The 26,063-nt window shown below is 39.9% G+C and overlaps 1 protein-coding gene across 1 annotated transcript in view; it reads right to left on the bottom strand.

Moving 5' to 3' along the window:
- LOC109069102 (sushi, nidogen and EGF-like domain-containing protein 1) overlaps positions 1-26,063 on the bottom strand; it is a 32,612-nt gene that overhangs the window by 3,168 nt on the left and 3,381 nt on the right. Inside the window, 25 exon segments of the mRNA XM_042758231.1 lie at positions 584-666; positions 764-884; positions 977-1,255; positions 1,338-1,450; positions 2,372-2,555; positions 2,783-3,070; positions 4,586-4,702; positions 5,195-5,308; positions 6,532-6,645; positions 6,780-6,893; positions 7,555-7,728; positions 8,719-8,862; positions 11,672-11,788; positions 11,978-12,097; positions 12,429-12,560; positions 13,087-13,179; positions 15,018-15,125; positions 15,222-15,280; positions 16,818-16,923; positions 17,526-17,639; positions 18,050-18,163; positions 18,488-18,613; positions 18,736-18,898; positions 19,018-19,158; positions 19,435-19,722. Of these exon segments, the coding sequence (XP_042614165.1) occupies positions 584-666; positions 764-884; positions 977-1,255; positions 1,338-1,450; positions 2,372-2,555; positions 2,783-3,070; positions 4,586-4,702; positions 5,195-5,308; positions 6,532-6,645; positions 6,780-6,893; positions 7,555-7,728; positions 8,719-8,862; positions 11,672-11,788; positions 11,978-12,097; positions 12,429-12,560; positions 13,087-13,179; positions 15,018-15,125; positions 15,222-15,280; positions 16,818-16,923; positions 17,526-17,639; positions 18,050-18,163; positions 18,488-18,613; positions 18,736-18,898; positions 19,018-19,158; positions 19,435-19,722 (3,526 nt within the window).

The raw sequence follows: 26,063 nt of genomic DNA, 5'->3' as shown, positions 1-26,063 counted from the left end.
GTGTAATTTACTTGGCAGTATATAGGACAGTCACAAGCCTCCCGGTTTTCATCCAAAATATCTTAAATTGTGTTCTGAAGACGAACAAAGCTTTTACGGGTTTAGACATGGGGGTAAGTGATTAATGACAAAATTTTCATTTTGGGGTGGAGTGTCCCTTTAATTGACTTTTAATTTAAAGTACATTGTAAGCTACTAAAACCCACATCAAATTATTAAAACATTTTCTGAAAAATAATTACTTTGTAATGTTAACAGTGTATCCTATACACACATTCAGTAACATTAAAACTAATACAATAATCACAATTAATCTCATTGATTTCTGTCTTTAGGAGAAAGAATAATAATATTTATAATATCAAATGTGGCAAATCTTCTAAAAATGATTGTGTTTATCATCCTCAGTTAAAACGTTAACTTTGACAACCCTAAAAAACATTTTGTAAAATAGTTTTTCTCAAGTTTCCCACTTTAAAAACTTATTGAATAAAACATTTATTTATTTTTAGATTTGTTCATCTAAAATTATTTAAAACAACATAACTTTTGCATTACCATTATATATTAAATAATTACTGACTTGTGTGGTGTCTGATGGTTTTATGAGGAAGGTTGGTAAATTTAGCTGTAATTCTCCCTCTTCTGTCAATAAGCTCTGTATATCTGAAAGAGAAAACAAACACACAGAACTCATTATTCTATGCATGGCTTCCCAGTATAGCATCTATAATTGCATTGTTGCATTTATACAGTACTATACCTTTGGGGCTCTTCAAGGAGTTCTGTGTGGTCATCTTGAACTTGTGTCAAGGTCTGTCCTGTCTGGTAGTCCTGTCCTCCCTTAAGTCTGTCACCTCTGCTTTGGCCCTTTGGAACTGGTACTGTGCAATACAGGATACACAGACGGGTCACAATGACAAAGACATCCTTGCAATCTGCAGACAAGCAGTCATCTTAAATATCGGCGACTCACATGTGGTGAAGGCTAGGTGTTGAGGGACGCTCTGAAAGTTGTCCTGGCCCATTTTGCATACAGCAGTGAGGGCAAGTCGGTAATGTTGTCCTGGAATGAGGTCTCGTAGTGTATAAGTCCCTAAACTTCCATCAGGTAGGTAGCGGCTACGGGTGCTCAGGCCTTGAGTAATATTGACCACAAAACCATCTGGAAGACTCCGAGGATGATGGTCCCATGTGACCCGAGCCGAGGTGGTGGTGATGTGAGAGAGGGAAAGGTTCTGAGGTGGAAGCGGTCCTGATGGAGAGAACAATGTAATTTGCTGTTACTTACTACTGAGGTGCATGTGTTTTTAACACAGAGCTGAAGAGATACTCACTGGTCCAGAAGTGCAGTGGGCCAGCAGATTTGCTAGTTGATGGTAGGTCTTCAGGGCGCAGACCACTCTGCGTGACTACATCTATTGTGTACATCTGACCTGGGAGCAATGTGCTGTGGGTTACACACAACTAATCAGTAAAATATGTGTTTTTCATTTTTCGTATTTTAAACCTTTATGTGATCTCAGAATATTGTATCAATATGTATAATTGTATGTAGTGATTAACCACATGTTCAGAAATGAGAAACGAAAATTCAGATTCAGAATTTAATTTGGAAGGTTGAAATCATTTGCTTTAATGGTGACATGCACACATGTGTATAAACGACAACAGGTTAACATGTCAGCAGCGTGTACACACTTCGCCATGCCCAAAATTTTTTTAATTGAGACGAACCGATGATAGTTTTTTGTTCCATTCTGTGGTAAGTAATTACCAAGGTTATTACATTTTTGTCTAGTTAAGTTCAACCAAACATTCTGTCATCATGTATTCACATGTCGTGAACACTTTTTAAAGAGTATATTGAAATTATTTTGAGCTGTACATTTCTTTACTATTATTCTGCCCCTGAAAAATACAGGCAAGCATTTTGTGGCCATCTAGCGGCTAATACAAGTATTACAGGCAGACGTTCTTACTACAAGACAGAAGATTGTCATTGTGCAAATGTTTAAAGATTCACATTTTCATGTTATAATGTGTTGGTAGCCACTTGACACATCCTGCCTTCAGTTGGACATTTGGAAACTCCTACTTCTAGGTCCAGATATTCAGTTACCAAGACAAATACCTCGTACATGTATACATAGGCTACAATACTTGGCAATAAACTTGATTCTGATTATTATGTTATGACACATTATTTGGCTGCACAGTAAAGGTGGGAAAAATTTTTAATTATGTACTCAGAACTTGTGAATATGACATTTCTGACTGCACTTGAAGCCTGGAACACACTAGATGGGCAAATTACAAGATCATTCTCTTAAGACTATGCAGACTGATCTTGTTCTGTGTCATGACTGACCTAAAGGTATACTCTGTTACGCTGCTATTGAGCACAGCTGTGCGAGGTCCACTACCATCTGCAGGCACCAGGGACACCCGAACCTGACTGACCCCAGCATGGCGGCCAACATGCACCAGCCACCGCAGCCAAACCTGAGAGGACGACACATTCACTACCTCCAGCTGTTCCACCTTACGTGGCCCTGAGACAGAACAGGAGAAGAGTATGCGAGTGAATACTCTACATGTACATGTTAGACTATTATTGTGTAAAAACTGAGAAAAATAATAAGGACCAAAACGAATAAACATGTAAATAAATAAATGAATAAATAAACATATATTGCAATCCTGCTGTCACACTGTGCTAAGGAAACAGGATATGACATAATCACCATGTAGGTACAGAAGAAAAATTGGGAGCTCTCACTAGTGCGGATGAGAGCGAAAGCTGGCTGACTTATGTCATTGCTGTTGGTGTTGCGTTTAACGGAGAAGGTGGAGATGTTGTAAAGCTGTCCGGGGTTCAGGCCCTGTAGTACATAGGTAGAATGCTGCTTTTTCAGGAAGTCTGTCTTCCTCGGTCCACGACCAACAGGAGCAAAGGCAACAGCAAAGCCACTGATTAAATTCTGAGTGGCATCTGACTGATCCCAGCGTAACTCAACTTCATTTTCTTCTACCCGCAACACATGCAGGCCAGATGGAGGCAACAGATCTGGGAACAATAAAGATATTAGCTATAAATAACTCAATTACCCTCTAAACCAGTGATTCTTAAAGGGTTAGTTCACCCAAAAATGAAAATTCTGTCATCAATTACTCATCCTCATGTCGTTCCAAACCCGTAAGACCTCCGTTCATCTTCGGAACACAAATTAACTGACAGCTCTCTGAACCTCCCATAGACAGCAAGAGTACTACCACGATCAACGTCCAGAAACGTAACAAGGAGATCAGTAAAATAATCCATGTGACATCAGGGGTTCAACCGTAATATTACAAAGCTATGAGAATACTTTTTGTACACAAAAGAAAAAAAATAACTTAATTCAACAATTCATCTCCTCTGCATCACCCTAGGGCCATTTTGGAGAGTATTCACTGAACGCATACAGTGTATGTTGTTCTGTGTCAGCCGCACCACACGTATACGTTGTTTTCATTCAAAATCAAAGCACAAACAATATAGAAAATGTATCCGCGTTGCGCAGCTGACACAGAACAGCATACGCAGTTTGTGTTCTGTGGATACTCACAAAATGGCCTTAGGGTGATGCAGAGGAGACGAATTGTTGAATTAAGTTTTTTTTGCGCACAAAAAGTATTCTCGTAGCTTCGTAATATTACGGTTGAACCCCTGATGTCACATGGATTATTTTACTGATCTCCTTGTTACGTTTCTGGACATTGATCGTGGTAGTACCCTTGCTGTCTATGGGAGGGTCAGAGAGCTGTCAGAATGCATCAAAAATATCTTAATTTGTGTTCTGAAGATGAACCTATGTCTTATGGGTTTGTAATGACATGAGGTTGAGTAATTGATGACAGAATTTTCATTTTTGGGTGAACTATCCCTTTACTAGTGGGCTGCGGCCCGCTAGGGGACCTCAGCAAACTTCCAATGGGGCCCCAAGATGTCTTAAAATTATTTAAAATAAAAACAAGCATTTATGTTAGTTAAAACAACTAAAATAAACATCTCTTATTTTGATTCACCCTCTCGACAGATTTTTTTATCTTTGAAGTATGAGGTAGCTTAATTTTAAAAGTGATTTCTAGATAAAATGCATTACATTTTTCTAGCTATGCACAGCTATAAAATAGCTTATCGAGTAGAAATTGTGAGTAAAATAAATATATAAATAAATCACTCAAACAATGAATCACAAACAACTGGAAACATCATGTAAATTCATTGGTTAAACAAACATTCAGCTATTAAAACTCCTGTAATTATAAAATTAAAATTTGTTGGAAAATTCATTTATGAACACAATATATACATACCAACTACAGACCAAAGAATGCATATATTTTAAGTTTGTAACAAGTAACAAACTTCCCATGTCAATAATTAATAACTCAGAGCAATTAAAAAATCACCCAAACTCTGAATTCCATTCTAACTCTGAATTCCATTCTAATATCTAGTTTCTTTCTAAATAGTCTCCACTTAAATGAAATGAATGGATAAGGGTTGATTTTGAATAATGGAAGATCAGGAGCTGACCTCTCTCACAGTCTCTCCCTGTGTGGCCCACCCTGCAGGCACAGCTGTAATTCCCCCTTCTATCACTCCAACAGACGCCTCGGTTTCCGCACGGCTGCAGGACACATGGGTTCTCCACTAGACGGCAACAGAGGACCAGATGAGACCACACATATAAAGCACCATATCTGACAGGTACAGAACTAATATATAAGACCTCAGACTTCCAGAAAGTGGAAGGGTACACAGATTTCACTGATAATTTTAATTTTATTCACATCAAGAAAACTATTTTAAGCTTGTGTGGATTTTGATTAATTCAGATCAGTTTAATGTAGCAGAAGGCTTAGAACACTTATTTTTGTCAGAGGCAACTTTTCCCCCCATAGTTTCAAATGCTTCTGCACGTAGGAGGACCTGACTAAATAGCTTCACCAGGTCTATTATTATTATTATTATAATTTTTTTAAAGTATATATATATATATATATATATATATATATATATATATATATATATATATATATATATATATATATACACACACAAGTTTTGGTGTCAGTTGCAATACTATATTTGTGATGTATTGTGCACTTTTTCAGGAGTAATATTTAATAATGGTTAACATACATGTCTGGCAGTGGTCTCCAACATAACCTTCTTTACACACACACAGGTGGTTCCTCCTGTAGCCTCGGCATACACCTCCATTCAAGCAAGGATTTGGCTCACATCCATCCTGTTCTGCAGAACAAACACACATCTGTATCATGAGATGGAATATCCTTCACTCTGAGAGGTGGGCTGTTTGTAGGAGATAAAGTAGGTGTGAGGTGTTTTGTGTATCAGATCTGATGTACTGTAAGTCACAATAAAGGGAAAAGCAGATTATGCAGAATGATAAAAACAGTTGCAGATACAAGCTGGAAAATGAGTTGGGAATCAAGGCTCACCAAAAACAATTTTAATGTTTTACAGTGTCACATATAGTTTAACTGGGAGTTTTTTGACACTGATCATCAGAAAAATATTCTTTATGCCAAAATTATTATTATTATTATTATTATTTTTACAGATTGGTTATTACACACAAACTAATGTTTTGCATGAGTATTCAAGTGTTTGAGTTTAGCAGATGCACCTTTGGCAGCAATTAGAGCCTTGAGTCTGTGTGAATAACATCAGATTTGCACATCTGGCCACTGCGGTTTTTCCCCATTCAGGTTTCATAGAGACTTGAGTGTACGGCCTTTTCCAAGCCAACCTAGTATGTGTCTTGCAGACTCCATCAAGTTTTTCCTTCTTGATTTCTGAGTATTTTGCTGCATTCATTTTATCTTTTACCTTCATCAAGTCTTTTAGGCCTTCTGCAGAGAAGGATCTCCTCCATGTTTTACTAAAATTAGGGGAGGTGTGTTTCTAATTATACACAGTGTGAGCAAAAAAAATCAGACTATGGAACCTTCTAGCTGGTTGAAGTCTCTACATACCTTATAAAAGACTGTAGCTGAGCTGTCCTATGACATTTTTAATAATGGCTTCCCTTTGCCATTCACACATAAAACTGTGACTGCTACTCGGAAGCATTTGGGCTTAAGCTATCTGCACAGATTTGATAATTTTGTGGTTCTAAATCTTGAATCTTCTTGTATCTCAGTGATTTAGTCATATATTAAAAGATTGTCAAATTTATGAGATCAATTCTGTTTTCTTTTTTTCAATTGTGACTTCTTTGTATTTATTTGAGATCATGTTGATCACATTTTAAAAGAGTGTTGTTCTGTTGATCAGTAGGGAAAAGCCAAATTAAGTCCACTGTGATTCTAGGCTGTCAAGTCAAAGTAGCTAGGGTTGCAAAAGTTCAGAAAATGTCAGAATTTTTGGAAAGTTTACGAAAGTTCACCCACCGGATATTATCCACCCCTTTGCAACCCTAATAGTAGTGAACATATTCCTGATGATGTTACCTATCTCACAGTCCTGTCCGGCATAGCCCTGCTGGCAGTGACAGAAGTAAGAGCCAGGCTGATCCTCACACGTACCTCCGTGCTTACATGGCTCAGAAAGGCATTCATCAATGTCTGTCAAAACATTCACAGAAACTGAACTTAAGCCAGGTTTTTGAACAATGAGGTGTCAAAATCTCTAATATCAAAATGTCAATATGGCAGAAGATAAAGAATAAAGAATAAGCAAGAGATATGCAGTGTGTTACCTGTTTGACATCGCTGGCCAGTAAAACCATCTTCACATTCACACAGGTAGGTAGCCACCCTATCACGGCAAGTTCCCCCATTCATACATGGATGAGACAAACACTCGTTTATCTCTGGGAAACAAAAGGGGATGATGAGAGTCATTCATGTACAAATCCCCTAGTACATGGACCAGGGAAGCATTAAAAAAAAAAACTTGAAAACACACACACACACACACACACACACACACACACACACACACTACATAAATAGACACATTTTGTGTTCAAGGCATAATACTGCATGGTCTTGATCAGGAAGCACTTATTGTAGAGCCCGATGGTTTGGTGTATGAATCAAGATTCATGCAAGTCCATTAACAACAGTTCTCAAGATGAACAGAAATCCAGGTATTTGGATTTCTCCTGGTCTCACTTTGTACTTGGCCTATTTATTTCATGTGATACAAATGATGTAGCAGCTCATGTTGCCAGAACAGCATCATGCTTTATGTCCCACAGAAAGACCGCAGAATCACTTTGTGTTTAAAAACTATGAACTGTATACCAAGGCCTGACTACTTTCTGTTAGAACCCTGACACACTATACAAACTTTATGTTTGTATCAAACTACAATTTGTTTTAGAGTGTTTCTACTCGTTTGACATTTTGTAGGCTCATCAGCTTTTCTTCCCAGCATTCCAAACCAACCGACCATTTTGGAATGTTGGTTTTAGAGCAGGACAGTCTTGGGTAAACTTTGAACAACAAGGGTTTTGAATCTCCACTGACCTTCACAGACTGGAGGCTGGCTCCAGGAACCCTGGCTGCTGCAGATGCTCTGGGTGGCCCTTGAAAGGGGAGTGTAGCCTGGGTGGCATACATAAGAAGTGATGGAGCCTGGAGTAGTGGAGGAATACTGCACCTCTGCGTGCTTGACTTTTACAGGGGGGCCACAGTCCGGACCTGCAGTGTGCACAAACGGTGTGCATGAAAGTCATTTTCAATATGCCAATATTGTTTTATATAGTTTACAATGACTCGGGTTTGTTAGAAATAATTATGACAAATAATATAAACAAATATACTGTTGGCAATGATTCAGGTTTGTTAAACAATTTTAAGACTGATTTCTGATAAATTATGGCATGAATGTTACTTTGATATTAGATGCTAATATAAATGTATTTTACAAGGTATAAGCTATTTGCTTTTTAAAAAACAAACAAAATACACAGAAGCAGCAAAAATTCATCCAACTAAGGCTGAAGAATTTCATTTAGTTACTTAAGTTAATTAGAACACTTAAAGTGCAAACGCAGTGACAAAGCCCTACACTGCAAACAAAGAATGTCAGAAACACTATAAAACAAACTGAGCAGTGGCAGCAACAGATATTTGTTTCTCTCTACAAAAAAAAAAAAAAAATTGCTTTTCCTGAAAACATAAAGAATCAACCGGTTTCAATTTACATAATACACATGGCCACATTTACAGCTATGAGCAGATTCATAAATAGAGAGAAGCTGTAAAAACATCCTTTTTGTAAAAAAGTTTTAGGTGATGGTATTTCATCCTATCATGGAAGAGCAGGACACAAATTTAACCGCACCTTGTGGAAAACCTTGTAGAATCGACAGTAACACAGAGGCCTGTAACAGCAGAGTTATAACCCCTATTCAGAGAGAGAGTATCAAATGCACTGAGGACTTTATCCAGCTTCATCTCTGGGGAGGTGACACACAACCCAGCTTTACTGCAGGAACTGGCACCTGCTGCTTCGTCTTGGCATCATCTGAATGAAGACAGACGACTGCTGTTCTCCTCCTAACATGCATATTAGTTACACCTAAATTAATGAATATTGACTACCGCAAAGCTGTGTGTGAGCTCCTGATTCCTGTCGTGTTGGCAAACAGCTCAGTGTACTTCGGAGGTAAAACAGAATTTGATTACCTTCTAGTGCCGGATTGGATCCTCTGTTGATCTCGCAGTGTCTTCCTATGAAGGATGGGGAGCACTCACATTTGTATTTACCAATGTAGTGGAAACATGTTCCCCCATTCAGACAGGGACTGGAGGCACAAGGATCTGGCTTTCCTAAACAAAGCATTAGATATTTTAAAACAGTTGTTGTACAGTTCTGTGTACACGTGTGCATTTGCATATTTATTTGTGAAAGAAAGCATGGCCATGTGTGTGTCAAAACGAGGTCAACATGTGTGAGAAATCCTTGATCGTTACAGTAGCACTGAGAAAGAGAAACAGCTTTTCATGCATGTGCCAGGGCAAGTTGTTTTTCCTACATGTGAGGAATCCAAGTGTTGAACAAACTCCAGCAAATTGGATCATTACACAAGGCCAAACAGTTGCACAACTCTAATGTGGGACAAAGTTGAGATAATGAAAATCCAAAGATGAAAAGCGGCTTGGCTTTGAAGAACTTTTTTCTTTGTGCAGTTTTATGAAACTCTGTGTGTACGGAAATGACATTTTCCAAACATGAAAAGTAGATTACACTCTTCTTTCATTTGACCAGAAAAGAGGAGAGGAAGGGTGACTAAGAACTGTAACATCCCCTGGGTGCTCACTGCTGGCTGAGAATTAAACATTGCACACTTAAAGCCCTTTCATGGCAAACAAAACATGAAAAGCTAAGCGAATCTCAGACAAATGGACTGTCCAAATCAAAAGTGAAATGAATATGCACCAGGCTGAAGAAAAAGCAAATTCATGTGCCCCTACAATAGAGAGTGCAACATGAACATACATCTAAAAAAAAAAATAAAACAAACCAATCATCTAACCAAAAAAAAACCAATCATTTTTCTCTTATACAAGTCTGTACTACATCATTTTAACTACAGTAATTACTATTATTTTAATCATTTTTCAAAATCTTGTTTTCATGTTGTAAAAATGCTTTACAGAGAGAACAAGTTTAGCACTATTTGATGTTTTGATATTGCTTTTGCAGTGGTACTAGCACCCCACAGAAAAAAACAGAATTGTTGACATTTTTTTGCACATTTATTAAAAAGAAAAACTGAAATATCACATGGTCCTAAGTATTCAGACCCTTTGCTCAGTATTTATTAGAAGCACCCTTTTGATCTAATACAGCCATGAGTCTTTTTGGGAAAGATGCAACAAGTTTTTCACACCTGGATTTGGGGATCCTCCTGCCATTCCTCCTTGCAGATCCTCTCCAGTTCTGTCAGGTTGGATGGTAAATGTTGGTGGAGAGCCATTTTCAGGTCTCTCCAGAGATGCTCAATTGGGTTTAAGTCAGGGCTCTGGCTGGGCCATTCAATAACAGTCACGGAGTTGTTGTGAAGCCACTCCTTCGTTATTTTAGCTGTGTGCTTAGGGTCATTGTCTTGTTGGAAGGTGAACCTTCGGCCCAGTCTGAGGTCCTGAGCACTCTGGAGACCTCAGAGACCACTCTGGTTTTCATCCAGGATATCCCTGTAATTTGACCGCATTCATCTTTCCCTCGCGACTGCAACCAGTCGTCCTGTCCCCATGCTTCATTGGGAAGTGATGAGCAGTGCTGGGACACCACCATGCTTCACTGTTGGGACTGTATTGGACAGGTGATGAGCAGTGCCTGGTTTTCTCCACACATACCGCTTAGAATTAAGGCTAAAAAGTTCTATCTTGGTCTCATCAGACCAGAGAATCTTATTTCTCACAATCTTCAAGTCCTTCAGGTGTTTTTTCATGTGTCTAGCACTGAGGAGAGGCTTCCGTCGGGACACTCTGCCATAAAGCCCCGACTGGTGGAGGGCTGCAGTGATGGTTGACTTTCTACAACTTTCTCCCATCTCCTGACTGCATCTCTGGAGCTCAGCCACAATGATCTTTGGGTTCTTCTTTACCTCTCTCACCAAGGCTCTTCTCCCCCGATAGCTCAGTTTGGCCGGACGGCCAGCTCTAGGAAGGGTTCTGGTCATGCCAAACGTCTTCCATTTAAGGATTAGGAGGCCACTGTGCTCTTAGAAACCTTAAGTGCAGCAGAAATTTTTTTGTAATCTTGGCCAGATCCGTGCCTTGCCACAATTCTGTTTCTGAGCTCTTCAGGCAGTTCATTTGACCTCATGATTCTCATTTGCTCTGACCTGCACTGTGAGCTGTAAGGTCTTATATAGACAGGTGTGTGGCTTTCCTAATCAAGTCCAATCAGTATAATCAAACACAGCTGGACTCAAATGAAGGTGTAGAACAGGGTTCCTCAAATCTTACCCTGGAGGGCCAATGCACTGCAGTGTTTAGCTCCAACCCTGATCAAACTCACCTACCTGTGATTTTCTAATGATCCTGAAGACATTGATTAGCATGCTCAGGTGTGTTTGATTAAGGTTATAGCTAAACTCTGCAGGGAAGTGGATCTCGTGGGCCAGATTTGAGCATAAATGATGTGGAACCATCTCAAGGATGATCAGAAGAAATGGACAGCATCTGAGTTAAATATATGAGTGTCACAGCAAAGGGTCTGAATACTTAGGACCATGTGATATTTCAGTTTTTCTTTTTTAATAAATGTGCAAAAATGTCAACAATTCTGTGCTTTTTTCTGTCAATATGGGATGCTGTGTGTACATTAATGAGGAAAAAAAATGAACTTAAATGATTTTATCAAATGGCTGCAATATAACAAAGAGTGAAAAATTTAAGGGGGTCTGAATACTCTCCGTACCCACTGTATAACTGGTTTGAATAGCTCAATACAAATACATTGTTCCTATTAAAAATTTTCCCATGTAACATGTTTGGTATGAAAGGGCCTTTATATGTATCAAACTAATATGACTCTTTATACAACATCATCAGAATTTCCTTTACATATTTATATTCACACCAGAAAACCACATATTGCAAGAAAATTGTCCTGACACTAAACACATACCCACTTCACAGTGCCTCCCTGTGAAACGGTAGGGACAGACACATCGGTAGCTGTCAGCTTCTTCTTTACAAGAGCCTCCATTACGACAGGGACTAGAAGCACAGATACTTAATCTGACTGAGAAAAAAAAAGGAAGAATGCTGTATGTACCAGCAAGTAGGCAAAATGACTTCTGCAAAATGGATATACTGTATGGTGCATTAAACAACATGATGCACAATGATTGAACTTCTGTGGATGGGACTACCTTTTAATATGTAAGCAAGCAAGGACAAAATGTTAACACGGATAGCAGATGTAGCATACCTTTTTCGCAATGCTTTCCTCTGTAGCCGTGCTTGCACTCACAAATGTAGCCTCCGTCTCTCTCATAGCAATAACCTCCATTCTGACACGGTGAGGAATCACAGGCCGATTGGGGCTGTACTGAAACACACACATACCACCTTCACCACGATCCTTCACAGCAAGTGATCATCTTTTAACGATCACTAGTAACTTTTATTTGAGTGTGTTGTAATGATTTCATTTAAATGCACACCATAGCATAGATCATCTGTGTATTTCAATAGCCAAGTTGAAACATTTTCTTCACATTGTCAACATACAAATAAATCTTTCTTTTCTCATTTACTCAATGTGAAGCCTTAGTTGCTTTGAGGACCTTTGCCATTGTGACGACCTGGCACAGTATGTGTTCATTTGTCATGGAGACCATGCTTAGCACATGGCTTCAAGGTTCTCCAAGGGCTCTTACCATATGGGTAGAAGTCCTTGTGATCAAAGTCAATACCAGTTTGGCAGGTGCAGAGGTACATGCCACCATACTCTAAGCATGGACCTCCATCCGGACACGGCCTGTTGTTACTACAGGGGGTTTGTGTTACCTCTAAAGAGTAAAACAAAATATTACAGATATTAATTGTTATACAAATATGTGTGCAGTACTACTACTTTTGAAATATTTTTGTTGAATAAAAGGTTGCCCACACTCTTCAGATGGATACAGTTTTCTCTGGTAATCAATAAAGCAGGTACCTTTTGACTGACAGACACTTTTAGTATTTTTCCATCATGAGGCCAAATGATTCTCAATTAGGTGAATTTTCCAAACTGCATAATTTAGTACAGTGTAATTACACACTGTTCCACTGTTAGCTAACTGTACATAGGACAGAGAAGCGACGCTTTAGTGGTGGAACAGCTTTGATGACGGAGCAATTCCTCAATAGCCACTTGTCAATTATTTGTGTTTAACGGACATGTAGCTGACGTGTAATGCTGAGTGTTTGGCCTGAAGATGAAAAAAGCGCTTCCTGAATTTGGAACACGTATCTTTTCTACCATTATTTCAAGTAGCCTTTAAACAGTAGAAACAAGAAACTATTCTGTATTTGTTTGCAGTTAATACATACCAAGCTGACAGTAGAGTCCAGTGAAGCCTGTTGGACATTCACAGGTGCCATTCACATCAACACAAACCCCTCCATTCTGACAGGGACACTCCTCTGTAGGGATTTAGGTGTGATGTAAAGAGAGAAGAAAGAGACAGATAAAGAGACACTTTTGGAAGAAGGTCAGCATTTCTGGATAAGTAAACATTCAAACCACTGGAAAATGTTACTCTTAGTTCGCATCAGTAAAACTGGAACAAAGTGTAAATTCGGTTGAAGCAGGTGTGGGAATGTTACATTGTGTGAGTGTGTGAGCATAGTTTAGCATAGTTGCTAATTCGCTGAAGCTATTTTCATTTGTTGTTTCGTAAGGTCGGTCTCTTTGATTTCAGTGTCCCATTAGACACACTCCTAGGCCATATACTGTGAGCTTCTACCTTCTCTTTTTGAGAGGTCTGCATGAATTTTTCCATTACACATTCCAAGTGAGCCAGACAGGAAGGCATTCTGGAGATTTAGGAGAGTCTATGTAAGAATTGACGGTTATTTCAGCTCCAGGTGGAAGAGTAGGATGAATTTGCTATAGCTCACAATGTGCTTTTAAATCTATAGGGGCACAAAGTGTTCAGTGTACACAGTGACCCAGGGAGCAGGGATGTTGCTCATATCATCTTCATAACTTGAGTCTTTGAAGATTTGTGGTTGGATGTTAGAGCGTCCAAACAAATCTTACCTGATTTGTTGCAGGGAAGTGAATTCCAAACATTAGGAGTGTCTCATAAAACACAGGCCCTTTAAAGTCTAGACAAGAGCCCTTCCTCTTGTTGGTAAAGTAGTAAAAAAAAAGTGCCATAAAACAATTATTTACAACATCAAGCAACTTGCTGCAAGGTCTGAGCAGTAAACTGGGTGAGGTTGCATAGGTTTGGATAATTATGCTCATCCATCACGGCTGCATAGTCTTCCTCAGGCAGTGCTTCAAATTCCTGTGGGATAGTGGTGTCTGCCTTTTCTCCCGTGTGCCATGTCCCTGCCCAATTACTTAAGGAGAGTAGCTACTATGCATTAAAGGGGCTATGAACTGAGAAATCAACTTTTACTTGAGCTTTTGACATATAAGAGGTCATCGTACTAAAAGAATATCCTGTAAGTTTCAGAGCTGAAACGTCCATGTTACTGAAATAAAAGCTTTTATTGACACCAGACCCAGCGAATGCCAGATCCTGGAATGTGCCTACCTATGCCGTAATAGATAGGTTAAACACCACCTCCACAGAAGAATATCAATGCCTAATTCTGTAGCCCCGCCCACTGATTGACCCACTGTTGTGGATGAACGCAGTTGCTGCATAACCTTCTTTCGGATTCAAATATTAGGAATGCGTGGTTGAACTTTATTTTAAATGAAGTTTCAGCTCACGTGAGTAAAACATTTGAGCGTTCATTCATTGCGGACTCCTTTGTAAACAAGACACAGGCGGATGTTGGCTTTGCAGAGAGACTTTATATTGGATCTGACAGGAATGGCACAGCATACTTATGTGAGTAAAAAATATTTGTAGCCTCATGTCACTATTGCTTTGTTAGAGATCGCTTAATATGTCCTGATTATGTGTCCGTGTCTAACCAAAGTCACAGAAGGCTCCAACTATGAAGGATGTAGCTTGTCAAACAGACACATAGTTAGTTAGTTTACTAAGTTTACTATGCAAAACTATTATCCAGTCATAGCAGTGGCCGTTTACTTCCAAGTCTTCAATGTGGCACGCCCATAAAACAGAGCGTTTCTCGAGCTGGCCACAAAACCAGGGTAGAAAATAGCCTATTACTTATTGATTTTGATGTTGTTGAATGTAAAATCCACGCAAACATCATAAGAGGACCTCAGACAACAGTATAAAATAATTCAAAAGGCCAGTTCATGACCCTTTTAAAGTCAGAGAGTACTGTACCTTCACAATCGTCACCATAGTAACCTGGGGTGCAGGTGCAGTTGTAGTGTCCAGAGCCAATGTACTCGCAGATTTGACGCTTTTCACAACTCTCTCCATCACAGGGCACTGTAAGTGAAATATTACGTGCAGTATGTGTGATGATCTTTTAAGAATAAGAGAGGGTGGTAAAGCTTAGCAGGAACTTGAAGAACATTTACATACCTGTCTGATTTGCAGCATCAGTAGTAGAAGAATTTTCCATAACAACTAACTCTGTTTTAGGGTAAAATAAAACATTTTATAGTATATTCTGTAGGTGTTACTTGGGCAGCATGATCTAATACATTATCAAAAAAAATTAATAAGTGATATCTCTTAAAGCGATAGTTCACCCCAAAATTTAAATTTGATGTTTATCTGCTTACCCCCAGGGCATCCAAGATGTAGGTGACTTTGTTTCTTCAGTAGAATACAAATTATGATTTTTAGCTTCAGGCGTTGCAGTCTCTCAATCATACAATGCTTGGCAATGGTAACAGAATCTATGAGAAAAAAAAAAACATGCACAGAAAAATCCAAATTAAACCCTGCAGCTCGTGACGATACATTGATGTGTAAAGACACAAAATGATCAGTCTGTGCAAGAAACTGAACAGTATTTATATAGTTTTTTTTTACCTCTGATTCACACAATGTCCAAACTGTTAGAACTCTTGTGAACACGCTTCACAGCAGCCTGAATCATCTACTTCCTGTTGCTTTATGGCGGATCGCAGACTTATAAGTGCATTACCGCCACCTATCTCTCAAATAAACCATAAACACTCTATCTACAATCTCAATCAGGAGTGTCAATGGTCCACTTGAGAGATAGGTGACGGTAATGCACTCATAAAGTAAAAGGAAGAAGATGATGCGGGCTGCTGTGAAGTGCGTTCACAAGAGTTCTAACAGTTCGGACATTGCGTAAATCAGAGGTAAAAAAAACTATATAAATATTGTTCAGTTTCTTGCACAGACTGATCGCTTTGTGTCTTTACACATCAATGTATCGTCACGAGCCACGGGGTTTCATTTGGATTTTTCTGTGCATGTTTTTTTTCTCTCATAGATTCTGTTATCAAGACTGAGAGACTGCAACGGCTGACGCCAAAAATCCTTGTTTGTGTTCTACTGAAGAAACAGTCACCTACATCTTGGATGCCCTGGGGGTAAGCAGATAAACATCTAATTTTAATTTTTGGGTTACCTATCCCTTTAAGTGAAATTAAGGCAAACCCACAAATCTGCAACCAAATCACATTGAAAAAAAAAAAAATTCTTAAAGAGGTTGGTCAAATCACTTCAACCTCAGACAAGAGTTGACCAAGCATCTGATAATTATGATGACATTATTTGCAAAGAAATCAGTTCAATTAATCAGACGTCATCTGAAACTATAATATCTTATTGATACTGGAGTGAAGTTTTCTTTTCATGAGCAGGCAAGAGTTGACCAAGCATTTGATAACTATGTGATGAGGCTTACATTATTTGCAGTTCAATTGGTCAGACATGTGGTCTGAAGCATAGTTATCCCAGAGTGTTCCCTCTTTTTTTATTCATTTTTCAATTTCTTTGTGTCAGTCCCAGTTGGAAAATGTTACAGCTAGCCAAATATAAAGTGGAAAGTAGGTGCCTGGCTGTGTAAACATCTTCTATCATTAAACATTTTTCCCATTGCAAAGGGAGACAAAAAACAAAGACTGGATAATGTGTTGGCTGGTATTTATAAAGTGATATGGTGGGTTGAACTCAAGAGTGAAAACACACCTGTCTCACAGGTTTCCAGTGAAGTTTGCTGTACAGGTGCAAGTGTAGTTATTCACCAGGTCTTCACACACAGCTCCATTCAAACATGGCATGGACACACATTCATTGATATCTGGATTCCAAAACACAAGATGCATGTCAGTGTAGAGAGTAATTTGTCAGTGTGAGAAAGGCAATCCTTAGATCAGCTTGGTTTTGATTCAATCAATATCTTAAGATGTGAGGATGTATGAAAGTTCGTGCAGGTGTACAGTTTCATTGACCGGTTGTCTAGTATTAACAGTAATCTGGTCTCATGTTGAAACAAGGGTTTAATATATGCAAAGGCCAGCGGTTCGTTTCCGGAGTACTTCCCAACTGGGCTTGCATTTCCTCAGTAACCTCTATTGTGGAAAGCCCAATTTGTTAAGCACAGGAATCATGTCAGTGCTATTTCCTAAAAAGTCATATCTAGGTCTGCTCAGAGAGCTCTGAATATTTGGAACATAAAACTTGACCCAAAATGAAAACACAGGGAAAGAAATCAAAGTAACTGCTAATATATTTCCATTTACTAGCTGCCCTTAAAAGTATTGTACTATAGCAGTCTTCATGAAGTCAGTCTAGATAACACCATCTGTCAAATGAATAAGTGGGGGCCTAATGCAGAAAAAAGGAAATGTTCCCTGGAGAAAGTCATGGCCTTTCAGTGCCACTACCAATATCCATACTCACCTGACTCACATAGGAACCCAGTGTAACCTGCTTGGCATACGCAGGTGAAGTTGCCGACACCCTGTATGCACTGTGCTCCATTGAGGCATGGGGTCTCTTGGCACTCGTCTATGTCTGTAGGCAATAAACACACACACACACACTGGATATTTATTCAGCTGATTAATATATCCTCCACACCGTTCCCCTCACTCTGAAACTATGCACTTCTGGCTGTGAAAGGTATTAGAGGTTTGATACATCTCTGCAGGCTGGACTGTGGGAACGAGAAGGATGTTAAAGCCAGCAGAGTGCTAAGGGAGGAGGGGAGGACAAAATCAGTGAGAAGACAGGCCACAGCACGAAAAGAAGTGCTTACTGAGTTCAAAACTCACATCCACATTTTCACGTGCTATTTTAATCCACATTGGACCTTTTAGAAATGCAAGTTTCTAATTGATATTGAAGCATTTTTTTTCCCCCTGAGCTTACATACAATGCATAATTGAAATTGGAGTCTGATAATTAAAGAATTGGGTGTTTACCTGTCTCACATGTTGTCCCTATGAATCCCACTGGACACAGGCAGATGAAGTGGTTGATCTTGTCCACACATGTCCCTCCATTCTGACAGGGGTATGATGAGCACTCATCGACTTCTATCAAAACACACAAAAGAACAACAAATATCACATGTGACTTTTATTAGATGTGCACACAGGACTGAAAACACGAGGGAATCATAAAAGTGCATGGGGTGGAGGAAAAGGTAATAATTTGACCACAGCAAAACATTGGATAGACTCTACTGTATGCGTATTACATACAGATGTGACCAGGGGAAATTCTCTCCCTTAGGTTGTCCCCCTGGCTTGCAGGGTGGAATTCTGCTTTTACAAGCTGACTTTCTCTTTCCTGGCAAGGACAAACACAGAGGATGAGTACAGGTTGTGAAGGATGGAAGGATTTCATCATTGGTTTACCTATCTGGCACCTGCGTCCAGTGAAGCCAGCCAAACACGAGCAAGTGAAAGAGGGATTTCCAGTGATGCAGTCATCAATGCAACGGCCACCATTTTGACAGGGCCTTAAGTTAGCACAGACCGACGCTGAGGAGGACAATGGAAAAGTATCTGAGCAGATTGATATTTTCCTATATGTACTGTCCATAATGTTTACTAATTTGTTGGATACGCTGATTCTTTTTTTTCCCTTTCCTTTGGTGGTGTACCTGAGTCATTGCAGCTGCCCACTTGCACCTGAGAATCATCAATGCGAAAGACCCAACGACCAGGATAGCCCACATTTGTGGTGGTTTCAACTTCAACAATATCATCTGTCCGAGAGCCTGGGATGTTGAAATAGCGCCTCCCATCACCAGCATTAAAACCTGCCTAGGAAGAGAGTGGAAGTGGGGAAGCCTTCTCTCAGAGTGGATTCTTTCACGTTTTAATGTCACTGAAGTCATTTCAGTCAAAACAAAAACCAGCGTGAGTAAAGGCAATGACCTTACCTGTGCAGCTATGCCTCCCAAGCCTGCTAGGTCACCACCACTGGTGGCATGCATCCCTGTTGTCCAAGAAATATTGTGGTACTGGAAGATGGTGAAGGAGAGCTCACCATCTGTGATCAAAACTACTTGAAATGTATTGACCTTTAGAGAAAAGCAGAGAACAAGTCAGTTGCCACAACCAGTATTCATAATTTTCATTTACTTATCATTTTACTCTCATTTACTTATCAGAAATTCTCAACGTTGGCCCTTGAGGTCCACTGACCTTCAGAGTTTAATTTTTTAACAAGGATAAACTCCGCTAGACAGTGGACCTTGAGGGTCAGACCTGAGAAACCCTGTGTTAGATGTTCTTCTAGAGGAAACATAATAAAAATACCATTGGTTTTGTTAGTTTAAAGGTCATGAACTTGGTACCGGAGTTATTGAGCTGCCACCAAAAAATGTGACTTGATGCCAGGTAGCAATCAGCACCCATGTAGTGGCAAAAATAGGGAACTCAGGGAAGTAACGATTAATATCTGCAGTGGCTCTTCTCAGGATGGCAGGATCTTTGCTTTCTCGATAGAAAACTTTTCCTGCCCGTCGGTTGTCTACATCTGCCCAGAATGGAGCCACCACCCTGCGGTCTCCAGCAATAGGGAAAGCCACTGGGGTGAACTGTGACACCTCCCTCAGGAAAGACACCAGGCCATTGTTGTTGACTTGAAGATACAGAAAAGAAGAGCAAGTACATGCGCAGGGTTAGCAGAGTTAGGACACAAAGCTTCCCTTCAGCACACCTTCCTGGCACTCATTCCCAGATTCCACTGCTGAAGCTTTACCACACCATGAGCTGCATGTTTGGACGTTCACTTTCTGAGTTGCACAAATAACATATTTCATTTCCATGAAATTCTTTCCACACTTAAGTATACCTGTCGACAGAGACTGGTTTGGTTCACTCAGGAGTAATGCAGAGTCAAGAAGTTGTAGACCAACAAAAATCAAATGATTTTACAATAACTTTAGAAAAAATTTCAGTTTCTTGTAGTGACTCTTGTAGTAGATATTGCGAATGGCCTGGAACAGTAATCAAATTGCTATGATGTATGAAACATGCTGACTGGGAATAAGTGGAGACAGGCTGAGGTGTCCAGCAGTGTGTTGACACATAAGAGTAAGCAGTAGCATTTCAGGATTAAAAAGTGAGGCAGGCTCCTATGGCAGATGTATCCATTTCCCATCAGTGAACAGACAGCTGCCTTGTTCTGCCAGACATCCACATCTCGCAACTGAGAAAACCGGTGCACTGTTCAGACACAAATACACATTCTGACACACCTGCCCTGGCTCTTGTCCGCTAGAAATGGTTTTAGAGGATGAGGCCTTTATAGCTGCCTCTAAAGTAACCACAGAGCCCAACCCTTGCTTTGCTGACCACTGGCTTTGCTCTGTTGACTGAGTCTACTCTTGTGGTGAATGTCCAGCCAGGCTGATATAGGAGAAACCTTAGAGTATTCACGGGGCACAGATTTATCCAACTGATATGAATATGCATGCAAATTCACTAAACAGGCCAATGGGGTGTGTGAAATTATTCCATAGTTTTCTGCTTCATCATTTAAGTGTAGGTTTTGCAACCAAACTTTCCTCAATAACTTACATATCAAATAAAAAAATTTATAAAACACAAAAATCCAAAATCAAAGAAAATTGGGGAATACATCAAGCGATTCATCTTAAAGAGGCAAAAAGACACAATTATTAACCAACACACAAAGTTACAAAAAATCATATGTTAATGTTGAGTTGCTATCTACATGATGAAAGAAAAGAGAAAAGTATTGTTTTTAGGATGAAGTCAGACAGTGACGAAAGAGGTGAGTTTTTAGCTGTCGCTTGAAAAATGTCAGGGAATCAGCATTCCGGATAGGGGTTGGAAGATCATTCCACCAGCCAGGAACGGTAAACAAAATTGTTCTGGAAAGTGATTTTGTGCCTCTTTGTGATGGTACCATGAGGCATCGCTCACTAGCGGATCTCAGACTTCTGGAGGGAATGTAGATTCATAAGAGTAAGTGGAAGTACGCGGGTGCTGAGCCTGAGGCTGTTCTGTATGTAAGCATCAGTGTCTTGAACTTCATGTGAGCCATAACCAGCAGCCAGTGCAGGGAGATAAAGAGAGGTGTGACGTGGGCTCTTTTGAGCTCGTTAAAGACCAGTCATGCCACTGCATTTTGAATCATTTGTAAAGGTTTGACTGTGCATGATGGATGTCCAGCCAGAAGAGCATTGGAGTAGTCCAGCCTAGAAATGACAAGGGCCTGGACAAGAAGTTGTGCAGCATGCTCCGTTAGGAAGGGCCTGATCTTTCTGATGTTATGCAATGTAAACCTGCAAGAACTACCAGTTTTTGCAAAGTGGTCTTTGAAAGTCATCAAAGATCATCAAAGATTACACCAAGATTTCTGACTGAACTTGATGGGGTAATTGTTGATGAGCCTAACTGGATGGTGAAGTCATGCTGTAGAATTGGAGTAGTCGGGAAGACAAGAAGCTCAGTCTTTGCCAGCTTGAGCTGTAGGTGATGTTCTTTCATCCATGCCGAGATGTCCGTCAGGCAGCCTGAAATCTGTACAGCTACCAGTGGATCATCTGGTTGAAATGAAAGATAGAGCTGTGTGTCATCAGCATAGCAATGGTCGGAGAAACCATGTGCCTGTATAATAGGTCCCAGTGATGCAGTGTATATGGAGAAGAGGAGGGGTCAAATAACTGATCCCTGAGGAACCCCAGTGACCAGTTGATGTGCTTTGGATACCTCCCCACCCCAGGCCACCCTGAAAGACCTACCAGTGAGATCAAACCAGCGAAGTGGAATCCCTGTGATGCCCAGTGATGACAGAGTGGACAGGAGCATCTTATGATTCACAGTGTCAAACGCAGCAGATAAATCCAGCAAAATAAGAACTGATGATTTGGAATCAGCTTTTGCAATCCGCAAGGCTTCAGTGACTGACAGTTGTGCAGTCTCAGTTGAATGGCCACTCCTGAACCCTGAGTGGTTTGGATCCAGTTGGTGCCTGCATTTCAACTGGGAGTGACTTTGAGAAGAGATGTGTTGATGATGTATGTGAGTGGCGGTAAAAGTGTAGGGGAGATTGCTTGGAGAAGGTGTGAGGGGATTGGGTCTAGTGGGCATGTTGTAGGATGGCTGGAGAGGAGAAGTTTTGATACTTCTGCCTCAGTGAGGGGACAGAAGGAGAAGGGGGAAAGTTTTAGGCATGGATGCGGTTGGTTTTAGTTTTGCTTGTGTGTAGAGCTGAGTACTGATTGTTCTAGTTTTGTCTGTAAAGAATGTGGCGAAATCATCAGCTGTTTTAGAAGTGGTGGGAGGTGGTGGAGGGGGAAAGAGTAGATAATTTAATGTTTTGAAGCGGTTACTTGTGTCTGTAGCGCTGTTGATCTTGTTGTGAAAATATGAAGATTTGGCAGTATGGACTTGAGCCGAGAAAGATGAAAGCAAAGACTGATATATACTCAGGAAGGACAGATCTTTGATCCATTTTCTCTTTGCTGCCCTGAGTTTGGACCAGTGGTCACGAAGAACATCAGATAACTAGGGGTTAGAAGGGGTAGCCTGTGCTGGACTGGAGGACATATATTGTCTAGACAAGAATTAAAGTAAAGCATAAAGTGTCAGTTGCTGCATTAACATCCAGAGAGGAGAAATGGGTAGGTGAGGGAAGAGAGGAAGACACTCCAGTAGAACGATAGGAGGGTGAAATAGAACACAGGTTTTGTCTAAAAGTAACACAGGTGGCACACAGGTAGGAAGATGTAGGTTAAATATAATGAAGAAATGGTCAGAGATGTGTAGGGGTTTTACCAAAATAGTTCTCCTGTGAACAGACTGAAAATTTGAAATCCTTTCTAAAGTCATCCTCTCTACCCCATATCAGATTGTCACAGCACAGAGCAACAATGAGAGTATGTGTCTAATGCTAACTTATGCTAGTCAGTTTGCACCTGCACAGTCACACCCCTCTCCAGGTGTTCATTCCCCAGTGTCAACTTCCCTGTCCCTTCATTTCACTAATCTGTACCCAGTTCTGGCAGCAGCAACAGCAACAAAGGCAATGTCAGACACGTGGCCTTTCTTCTCCTCTCCCCATGCGTATGGAAACCATAATTCTGAAACCTTTGCTGTAAAAACAGTAGAAGAAGTTTTGTTTGGCCTGTCTCAGGTGCTTGGTTAATTGGCCGACCGCAGTCTTCCCCTCTCTGCATCAGCGTGCAGTGGCAAGAGTGTGGTTAACATGGAGAAGCAGAGTGAAGCCTGCAGGGCCACAACTCTGGGGTCATTGAAAAGAGCCCTGTGAGAGCAGGAGAATGAAAGAAAAGACAAAGAGAGAGAAGCGGGAGAGGTGGAAAGATGGAGGGGTGGAAAGTGCAAGCACAGTTCACTGACAGATACAAACCATTGACAGGAACCAAAGTGTGATTTAGAGTAAATGTTTTACAGATGAACAAAACACTTGAGAATGGGCTGCAGTACTAAACCGTAGCATGCTAATGATATAAGCAGTAAACTGGGAAAAGAGACTTGTACAACCAGGAGGGACAGCAGTGTTTTGACCAGTGCAAGTATTGAAGAGCTAGTAGCAACTGTTTGCTGAGGTAATGCATGGGAATTGCTTACCTTGCTGCTAAATTCGCAGCGGAAATCTCACTAAGCACTATATTAGCAGTTATTCTTTGGTGCTGTAATATGTCCTAGCATTTGTTCTGATCTATTTGAAGCATCTGGAAGAGGTTAAGCTTGCTGCTCTTCTTCCATGTCCTAATACCTTATTAAAAGTAGGATGGCGTAATTGGATCTAACCACAGACTAAAAGTGAATAAAACAATTATATCCTACTTTATACAGGTAAGCTATCTGGGATGTAAAATTCAGTCAGGTGTAAAATGTAAAACTGGGGCGGGGTTGGGAGAAGGGGGGTGGGGGGGGGGGGTTTGATGAAGTGGATAACATGCGTAAACTTGCCATCGCCAATTACAAAATAATCGCTAAGTATATAAGTAAAGCAATGTTTTTTTTTTTGTTTATTTTGTTCTATTTGTTGTTTTAATACTTTTTTTTTTTAGGTATACAAGGTGTCACTTCTGTGACAAAGTTATTTTTGGGTTATTCTTCACCAGATATATCATAAGTTTTCTTAGGATGGTTTTCTTTGGAGCTAAGTCATTTTAATACTAAAATGAATGTTAACCTGGGGAAAAGGATGCCAAAACAAATACCTTCATGAAAAGGTGACCTAAGTTTAGCTTGGCAAAACATTGAATCTTGATACGGGAACTTTTACTTTCTCTTGGTAGTACATTGAGGAAACATCTGAAATGGATGTGTTTGTATGTTTGACCCTGGCCCCTCTTGCTCCACGCCCTTGTCCGGTTTTGGTGGGTTTCGTTATCGTGACTGGCATTCCACAGAATGCCAAACCATGACCCTCATTATGGCACTGCACTCATTCATATCTTATAATAATATACAACGATTTTCACTATTCTTGGAAAAATAAACTTAAGCCCAGTATAGGGAAATTAATTTCAGTGGCTGCCCCTATTGAATTAAGTCCAAATATTAGCTCAAAGCTTGGCACAACACATAGCTTATCTTGACATAAAGCATTACATGATAAGCTACCAAGCTCTTAATAAAATCACACATATGTCCTCACATACTTAGCTAATATTTGGGCTACTTAAGTGAAAAGGAGGAGGAGGAGAGGAGCAAAGAGGATAGAGAGAGAAAAAGATAAAGAGGAAAATCCCTCAAGGTTGAAGATTCCCTTTCTATAGTTGCGCAAACATGAAGTGTTGAAGTGCTGAGGATGAGCTTTAGCAGATGTGCTCTCAGTGTGCCGTGAAACCTCAAATCTTTCTGTCCCCATCATTTTCCCTATTCTGCTTTAATAAATGGATCTCTCCTTTCTTTGATAGAGCCTGGATGGCAAAAACATAGTTTTATAGCTTCCCACACAAACAAGTTGTTGGGAGGTTTCTTAACTTGAGCCCGAAAATCAGTTATGGTATTACACCAATTCAAAAATAATTTCAAACTTTTTGCATTTGCTGTGGAAGTCTGTGCCGTGCAAACCTGGGGATCTCATCCTTTCTGTCTTCACTCCAGTCATTCATAAGGTTAGTTAATTGAGGGCTTGCATTGTTAAATAACCTGCTTTCATAATTCCTGGCAGTGAGCCTCAATTAAATGGATCTCTCCTTTCTTTTATAGAGCCTGGATGGCAAATAACCTGCTTTCATAATTCCTGGCAGTGAGCCTCAAATATACAGGATAGAGCATACAGCATTAATTTTAATAATTTTTTTTCTAATAAAAGAGTTTCATGTTAAAACTAAAGCATTAGTTTTTTGGGGGAAAAAACAATGAGCATATAGCAGGAGCGTAGACAGTGGACGGGCCTGATGGGTTTATTATACAGTTAAGCCCCCAGTTTATTATACAAATATAATATTTGTTAAATGATTATTGTTTAATCAATTTTAACACAATTAGAGAACTATTATAACATCTCAAATAACTAAAATAAATAAAATGTGTTTTTGCATAATTCTTGATGAGTTTGATTGACAGCAGCGTTAGCCAATTGTTATCCAGGCTGTTTCGCATATAAATTCGTGCGTGTTCACCCATTCAGTTGGACTGTAATTTGCAGCTTTATGTAAGAAAATGTTAGAAAAACAGCAGCAATGTATAATTCTATAAAAAATACTTTTAAAAACTCGCACTGACGAGGGAAAAAGCCCGTCCATCAGTCCGCAAGTAACGGTAAGACATTTAGTTCCAAGCGCACACACCGTTCATTCTGTGAAGTCGTAATCGGTTTTTAATAAGTCGTTCGCTATGAAGTGTCTAAAGACTTTAAAACCAGCAGTTGGTGTTCAAAGTTATTTGGTGTGCGGTGTGTAAAGAATTTAAAACCAGCTGTTGCCAGTCGTCCTCACAAAGATTAACCTATTTTTTTAAAGGCCTATATAAA

The sequence above is a fragment of the Cyprinus carpio genome, chromosome A6, assembly GCF_018340385.1.
Source record: "Cyprinus carpio isolate SPL01 chromosome A6, ASM1834038v1, whole genome shotgun sequence".
NCBI lineage: Eukaryota > Metazoa > Chordata > Actinopteri > Cypriniformes > Cyprinidae > Cyprinus > Cyprinus carpio.
This window is presented reverse-complemented; position numbering and strand designations above follow the sequence as displayed.